The sequence below is a fragment of the Trichosurus vulpecula genome, chromosome 4, assembly GCF_011100635.1.
Source record: "Trichosurus vulpecula isolate mTriVul1 chromosome 4, mTriVul1.pri, whole genome shotgun sequence".
Lineage (NCBI taxonomy): Eukaryota > Metazoa > Chordata > Mammalia > Diprotodontia > Phalangeridae > Trichosurus > Trichosurus vulpecula.
The window spans coordinates 61,857,354-61,866,222 of NC_050576.1; the positions used below are offsets into that span (position 1 = coordinate 61,857,354).

At 39.9% G+C, this 8,869-nt stretch overlaps 1 protein-coding gene across 1 annotated transcript; it reads left to right on the forward strand.

Moving 5' to 3' along the window:
- Nucleotides 1–3,012: 3,012 nt before the first annotated feature.
- On the forward strand, nucleotides 3,013–7,623 carry LOC118848424 (cytokine SCM-1 beta-like). The gene is made up of 3 exons (XM_036757299.1): nucleotides 3,013–3,088; nucleotides 6,017–6,131; nucleotides 7,383–7,623. The coding sequence occupies exons 1-3, from the start codon at nucleotides 3,028–3,030 to the stop codon at nucleotides 7,561–7,563; spliced, it is 357 nt and encodes a 118-aa protein (XP_036613194.1). The 5' UTR covers nucleotides 3,013–3,027; the 3' UTR covers nucleotides 7,564–7,623.
- The last annotated feature ends 1,246 nt before the right edge of the window (nucleotides 7,624–8,869 follow it).

An 8,869-nucleotide genomic window follows, 5' to 3' on the forward strand; every position in this document is an offset into this window, starting at 1 on the left:
AAGTTAAACGACTTTCCCAGGGTCACACCATTAGTAAATGTCTGAGGCTGGATTTGAACTCAGGTTTCCCTGACCATAGGCTCAAAATTCTATCCACTGTGCCATCTAGTTGCCTCTAGGATAGTGATGACTTCATTTCCCTAGCCTTCTACTACATTCATGGGGAACTCTACTCACGCTTATAGGGCGATACAGGGGCATGCTGATAACGTTAACAATTATGCTATGGGGAGAGGAGGAAATAGAGGCACACACTTTTAAGTTTAATCTGAGTTACTAACACTCTCTGAAGTCTAGACAAACCAACAAAATAACAAATGGAACCCTGATTTGTCGCTGATTTCTGAGGTGTAAATACTTACCCTGGAAAGTTAACAAAGTTAACAAGGGTCTCTCACAAGCCAGTTAGAGCTGACTTCACCACACCCCTGATAGTATGTTAGCTGTTACATCACACTATGATAGATGCCGGGGATACGTAAAAGAAGTAGGGCACAATCTCTGTTTTCACAGAGTTTACAATCGAAAGTGGGAGAGGATGAGACATACTCAAATAAGTGTGAGAAAGAGAATATGCTAAGTCCATGTAATCCCTGTCCCAAAGCCCAATGATATGGGATTCTCTTTTTAGTGGAGATGAAGGCCCTGCCCTGCGTGAGGAGTGAGAGCAATAGGGAGAGCTTCAGTTCTCAGACAGTCTCTTTTTGGCGGAATCTTTAAGAGGGAGTCCCTGTCAGGGTTGCTACAAGCAGGCGTCTTCTTCTAGTGTAGTGACCAGTGGACTTACATTTTCAAGAGAAAGAAGGTAGGAGAGGCCAATCCCACTCCAGGTTACTGAGTGAAAAGACACGAAGACATGAGGAAGACATGAGAGGGGCTGGTAGTCTTCATCAGGTCCCCATTTTCAGCTTCTGATGGTAAAAACTTGAGGAGTTCTTTGGGTGAGATCCAGGACACTCTTTCTTGGTTGAGCTCAGTTATTTTCCTCCCAATGGGAGAGTTTCTTCACTCTGCATTGTCTGGTATATAGCCTCCTATGTATACCTTCTCTAATTTCTGTTTTGCTATGACTTGGGCAAATTTTTTCCCCAATTCTTTATGTGCATTCTTTGTGGAACTGATATCAGGTGGGAAAGGAGTCAGGCATTGGATATAGATTCTGAGCTTCTCCTTCTTCCCCAAAGTGACAAAGCAATCAAAAGTTAGATGGAATCCAATCATATCCCCTAGATGAACAATATTTAAGGGAACAGATGGATACAATTCTAGCCCGGCACCCCCTTTTCCCTCTGAAGAGAAAAGATTAGTGGCTTCTGTATCCGACCTCTTATTTCCTCTCCTACTATGTGTAAGCACAGTGTTAGATGCTAGGGATACAAAGGCCCAAACCAAAACCTCTTGACCCTTAAGGCTCTTGAATTCTACTACGGACAATCAACATATGGCCAAATAAGTAAATACAAATGTAGTGCCTAGGATTTCAGAACAATCTTCCAAACCCATTCAGACTTGTAGATCAGCTCTCATGTGCTCAGCTACTTGTCCCCTTGGATCCTATGGGTAAACTGGAGAAGTTGGGAGCTTTTTAAATACTAGCATTAGAAATGCCCTGCTGGAGCCCCTATCTGGTGTGTTCCCTACATCAATTTTCCCAATATCAATTTGACCAGTTGACTCCAGGCCCAGCACACTACCCACTACAACATAGTTGCTCTTGAGGGAAGGGATTGTCTTTTGCCTTTTTATTATATCCCCAGCATTTAGCACAATGTCTTTCACATAGTATGGGTTGAAGAAATGTTATTGATTGAATAATTAGTTGAGCAAGTCCTTCTACGATGGATTTGGTACTTCTTTTTCATCAAGTCCACAACTAGGCTTTCATTCAATCTCATCTCTGAGTTAGAAGGCTCTATGTAGTGCCTGTCCCAAGTTTTGTCTACCTGTGCCAACCTGGGCTGGAAAAATAAATCCTTATTATCTAGCCTTATGTTTCCAGATCAGGACTTGATCTGATGCTTTTCTAGGTCTTTGTGGGGGTATGAAGGTGGGAGGTGAGGGGGACTGGACTATACTGCTTCCTCCTACTCCACGATTTTGGATGGTCCACAAAATTCAAATAGGTTGAAAATACTGATGGGAACAATCAATAAAATTTCTTCTTAAAAAATCCTACTGCAAAAAGGTGAATGTGAGGATATGAAAGTCTTCCATTTGGGTTAAAAAAATTAAGTGCGAGATGGGAGGCAAGGCTGATAGTCCTTAACAATTTTTTTGACATACACTACAAGCTCACAATGAATCAGAAATGTGATATGAGTTAATAGAGCTAATAGTATGTTAACTACCTTCGGAAGGGCATAGTGAATAAGACAAGGGAGGCAATATTCCTGCTGGGCTCTGCTCTCATCAGGGTACTTCTGCGGTGTTGTGTTCTCTTTTGTTGATGACGTATGCCAAGGACATTGATACATTGTTCATAAGGATCATGGAATCATTTTTAAAGGAGGCTTCAATCACATTGGTGTAGTTTTTAAGGTTCCAATCATGAGGGCCCACTGTGAGCTAGTGTAATCATGTATCTTATTTCCACTGTCCACTCACTACACTAACTTTGGTTGGATTTTCCCTTTTGAGACACATGTTGGGCAGTCTTGCTCAAAGCAGTGACGTTGACATTTGTTCACTCTGTGGTTGGGGCATTAGCTGTAGACTCTAGAGTCTAGAGATGAAAGAGTTGCATTCTCCTTTAAATACTAATTTTGTTTCATAGACACATTAACCACAGATCAGGTGGAAGGAAGGCCACAGAGTGTGGGGTTAGTAAGAATCAGGAGAAGGAAAAGAAACTTTTTTTAAAAAGAAGAAATTAACAGATGCTACTAAGACTTTCCGACAACCTTCCTCCCACCTCAAAACTCCCTCTCAAGGCACAGGAAGTTCACTGACCATTGTCAGGGCATAAAAACTCCAAGGGGTCCTCACTCTTCATTCTCTCCTCCAGGCACCCTCAACCCATCAGCAGCCATGAAACTCCTCTTATTGACTCTCTTGTGTTTCTGTGGCTTCACGCTCTTCACTGTGGAAGGTAAGCTGGGAAATGAATTGCTAAAATCTGATGACAGGATTATAGAAAGCATGAAGCTGGGATACAGGAAAGCAATATTGTCATTTGGCTTTGGCAAGACTTACTAGAGCTGTATCACTTTTCCTATGGTACTTAGGGATAGTGCTTTAGGTTCCCAGTTTGGGAAATCAAAGTGACTATGCCCTATATCCAGAATATTTTGTGACAGATCATGAGAGAAGAGAGACAGAGGAAAGAAAATCATTATAGAAATAGCAATATAGATTAGCTCTTACAGATGCCTGTATTGATCGCAAAGGAAGAGACCATGAGAGAGTGTACAGATAGATCATTGTCAACCCATTGTAACTATTAGAAAGAGAATTTCAAATTAATGCCAAACTGATTGGTGGTGGTGGTGAGGACATGTCATTGGTTTTTTGGAAGACAGATTATTTTTTCCTATTCCTTTTCTTCTTCTTCTTACTTCTCCATCTTCATTCTTGATGAATTTGCCAAAGAAATCCTATTCTGATGTCTCACTATGAGGGGAGGTAGCCCTAAGATATGGAAGATTGGGCCACTGGAGCCTAAATTTTGGTAGGTCATACCAAGCTGGCAAAGCTGTGAGTGTGTTCTGCTAATAGCTTGTATGTCTGCCATGTATGGAGAGATGGATCATTAATAATAATAATGGCCGATAGTGACATAGTGATATAATTTTTATAAAATCCTTTGCATATATTTTAACTCTCATAGCTATTTAGCGAGGTAGATACTATAAGTACCCAGTAAGGGTACTTAATAGGGGCATCTAGGTGGCACAGAGGAGAGTGTGCCAAGCCTGGAGTCACAAAGACTTACATGTTTACTAGCTGTGTGACCCTGGCCAAGTCACTTAACTCTAAGTTTGCCTCAGTTTCCTCACCTGCAAAATAAGCTGGAGAAGGAAATGGCAAACCACTTTAGTATTTTTGCCAAGAAAACCTCAAAATGGGGTGACAGAGAGTCAGACATGACTGAAATGACCGAACAACACAAGTACTATAAGTATTACCCTCATTTTTAGAGGGAAGGGTATGAGGATCAGAACAGTTAAGTGATTTATTTATGGTCACACAGCTAATACATATCAGACATGGGATTTGAATATAGTTCACTTAAACAAGCATTTATTAAATTACCTGCTATGTGCAAGGCTCTATGCTAGACTTGAAGGATAACATGGCTCTTATTCTATGGACAACATGGGAGCATTAGCCTCTCCTGACACCAAATCTTCAGCTTTTTCCATCCCACCAAACTGTCTTTTACCATGGACAACCACATGTACCTTAACAGCGTTTGCTTCTATGTGGTTGGCATTTATTTTATTTGGCCTCTTTGGTTCCTGGATCGAAGTGCATTCTACTCCTAGGGGTGGTGTAGTTAAGAGTCTGGGCAACAGTGAATGTTCACAGACTATTTGGACCAGTTCTTGCTGTAGGATGACATTTTGCACAGTATAGAAGGTGTTATCTGGTTGATTCTTAGATTTGAATGAGACTCCAGGGAGGCAGGAAATAGGACCCACATCTGAGTCCTTATTAAAGCCAGGCTGGGGCCACCCAATTCTGACTGATTAGCACCATGTTGTTCCTCCTCCTTGTGCCTCAGTTTGCCCACTTATAAAATTGGGAAAAAAATCTCTGCCCTCTGATTTGACTCTTAGGGACATTATGGTATTTACATAGGTTAACAGAGATGAAAAGCCTGAAGTCCCTTGGGGAAAAGACTTTTGGGTTATGTATGATTTCTCTCAGGTGAAGTAAGTGACTTTACTGGATATTACAAGAAAAGAGAATTCTTATAAAGCAATTCAGAGGAAGAGGTCAGATTTCTCTCTTACAATGGGTTCAGAGAACACCCAGTTTCAAAATAAATTGTCAGAGATGAAAAAGGGAAATGTTTGGAAGGGGTATGATGAGTGTTAAAAGGAAAAAGCAGAAAGAAACGGGGAAGTAGGAGGGGGATGCATTTGTTTGGGTCCATCTAAGAATTGCCTTCCAGTATCAGTGACACTTTCCATAAAATGTTGGGTCATCATGAATGGATCATTAATGTCACAAATTAAATGTTTTCATATACGGTTTTGCCAGTTTGAGGCTAAGGCAAGTGTCTATGGCAGAAAGGGAAAACAGCAGCTACTAATATTGATTAAGCTTTGCTTATGGCACGCTATTTTTTTTCTCCCTAAGTCTCCTTCCCTTTCTGCAGGGTAAGCCTAGCCACTAAGTAAAACATATTGACCTTCAACCTGAATTCTCCTTGATAATTTCTGAGTACACAGTGACCTCCTTTGACCAGGATATCTCCCAGTGTTTCATTAAAAACTTATGTCTTTCGTGTTATTATATGAAGAATACAGGACTTGGAATTAGAGGGCTTGGGTGAAAGTATAAGCTCTGCTACAGGTATTCCCTGCATGACTTTATCTGTTAAATGAGGGAGAAGGGGAAGTGGATCTAGGATCCGACCCAACCCTAATTCTATGAATTTATGGGATGGTTTCAGCTATATAAATGCAATGGGAGTTATATAAGAGAGAGAAGACAAAGACCCCACTTCCATGGGGCTTACAGTCTAGTACAGAGGCAGTTGGTATTGGAGATACTGAAGTATATTTAGAGTCAGAGGCTAGGATCCTAGAGTATTCTTGATTCTTGTTTCCTTAGTGGTCATGGAGATGGAAATGAGCTTAACACAGAAGGCATTCTGCTTGAAGGCTGGGTCTGTTTCATTTTTGTCAATGAAATCCTAGTTCCTAATACATTGCCTGGCACATGGGAGGTATTTAATAAATGATTGTTGATTGATTAGCTATCCCATTGGACACTATAGTTTGCCTCTATTTTAATCAGTTAGTTACAGGTTGGATTTATTTATTCCCTCTCTCCCTTTTTTGACTAGGTGTGGGAAGCGAAGTCATGAGAAGGAGTTTTTGTGTGAGCCTGACAAGCAAGCCTCTACCTGTCAACTCAGTCAAGAGCTACATCATTGAAGAGGGCCCGATGAGAGCAGTGATGTGAGTTCTTAGAAGCACCAGCTTCCCAAGAATCAATGAAATCCTTCCCTCCTAAAAAAAAGTCCTTAGGAATAAAGTCTTTACCTTGAATGGATCCCCTTCTCTCACCCTTTTGGCCAATTTCCTTTCAGATGTATAGTGGAAAATTGTTCTCATTGGTTCATACTAAATAACTGTGTCCCTATTATCAAGGGTTGAAAAACTGCAGAAGTTTTAAGAGATTCTTAGTCGTCACTGCCTAAGAGGAAATATATTAATGTCTCTAACCAACTAACCCAAGAAAATAGACTGCAATTCTAATAGTGTTAACAACATAGTAGCAGGGAATGGTTACTGGATTCTCAGCTTGACAACTTGGGTTCAGAACCTTTGACTGCTAATTACCCTCTGAGAGGCTTTGAGCCAATCAGTTCCCTTATTTGGCCTTTAGTTTCCTCACCTACAAAATGATGAGGGGTTTGGCTAACTCATCCCTAAGGTATCTCCTGATTTCCCCATGATTCCAAGTGCTCAAGAATGGACTCATGGATGGGAGCCTCCATCATAATTCAAGTGCATGGTCCATTTGATGTGAGGTCTTTGGATGTTGGCAGAGCTATAATTGAGGAAATATACCCTGGAAGAAAAAGAAGGAAAGGAAAGGGATAAGCATTAATATGTCACCTGCTATATGCCAAGTGTTGTTTTATTTTAAACAAATATTATCTCATTTGATCCTCACAACAAGTCTTCAAGGTTGGTGCTATTAATCCCCATTTTTACAGTTGAGGAAACTGAGACAAATAGAAATTAAATAACTTGTTCAGTATAACACAGCTAGTAAGTTTCTGAGATTAGATTTTAATTCAGGTCTTCCTGATTTCATGCCTGGTCCGTTATTCAATGGGCCACCAGCTGCCTCAAAAATTGTCTTCAATATGTTCTTTGCCAGACAATGCTTTTCTTATGTCCACAGTCAACCTATTGGCCAATATGCATTTCTAGTATTTTTTTAAACTAAGATTTTCACATGAGGAAACTCCCCCTTGATTAAAGAATGAAATATTAATCTTAGATAGTGAAAAGTGAGATGAAGACTGTTAAGTGAACACAGGAAAGCAATCATCATTGTTAGGTCTTGACTTAGCTTCAATTAAGTCTGCTCCAAAAGTAATCCAACAGCAGCTACTTGTGTCTAGTCTACGCTGAGCTGTTGGCCTGATAGAGTAATAAGATGATTAACAATTCCTCTGTCTTTTCCTTCCATTATAGTTTTGTCACCCGCAGAGGACTTAAAATCTGTGCTGATCCTGATGTCAACTGGGCCCGAGGAATCATCAAAACTGTGAACAGCAGAAGCAAAAGGAGAAATATGATCCAGACTAAGCCAACAGGAACACAACCACAAACTGACAGGACCATGACCACATCTGGGAAGCCATCATCCAACTAGGAGTGTGGTGGAATGGAAAGAATGCTGTACTTGAAGTCAAGAAGATCTGGGTTCAAATCCTGCCTCAGACTTTTACTAGCTCTGTGACTTAACCTAGCAAGTGACCTAACTAGCAAGTCACTTAACCTATCTCAGTTTCCTCATGTGTAGAATGGGGATAAAAATAGCTTTAAAATTTACTTCACAGGGCTGCTGTGAAGACCAAGAGAGAGAACTTCTTTTGAGTTCTTTGTATACCTAAAAGTACAGCATAAATATCAATATAAATAAATGATTGCTAGCACCTTGTCTCTCCTGCTGCCTTTCAAAGAAAATAAAGTGACTGTATTCACATGGATGGATCACATTATGTTCACCTTTCAGAAAGGATTGTATGAGCCAGAAGACACTCTGTATTTTCATGTTTCATGTTCATTTTTAAATATTCATCTTAGAATTATGATTAAAATATTTATTATTGTTAACAATCCTCTTGCTTATTCAGAATAATTTGGAAAAGTTTATTCTATCAGAAAATAACTGGTTTATTATGAACCAGTGGTGGAAAATAGAGTGAATCTGTATTTATCACAATGCTGATCAATTTTATAACACATGAAGAGCAATGTCATCAGCTCACATTTCTGTACTGCTTTAAGGTTTACAATGAGTTTTCCTCATCCCATTCCTTGTAGGAAGGTGATGCAAATATTAGCTGCATTTAATAGATGAGGAAATGGAATGAGTGAGATTAGACAAGTTGCCCAGGGCTCCACATTACTTATGGCTCTAGTCCGTATGTCACATGAAAAAAAAAATCTCTGCTAGTATTTAAGGCTAGGCATCAGAAGGAAAAGAGTAAGAAAGAGGAAAAGGCGTTGGATTAAGTCTTTAAAAAAGGCAGGTTGGTTCTATTAACCCTGGCAAATGTGAGAATGAAAATCACAGGGTCATTTAGACCATTCCACCAACAGGTTTCTCAAATCAGCTCATGCTTTGAGAATGGGGGCGAAGGTCTAATATGGTCCGAGTCATATCTACTACTGTCTTTGGAGATATGGGAGTCTTCTGCTTTTAAGGATTCACTGGAACCTGGAAGCTGATGCTGGCTGCCAGAAAGTGAGAGAATTTGTGAGAGAACTGGATATTTGGATATTCAATAATTCCTTAAGACATTGTACTTTAGTTGGTCTGTAAATTTATAGTCTTGGTACTCCCTTACTGAAACCATTTGCAAACTCTTCATGACTTCTTATCTCATGAATTTGGGGGAGGGAGATTTTAAAAATAGTATTTTTCCCCCCAATGAACAAAAATTTACTCTTTC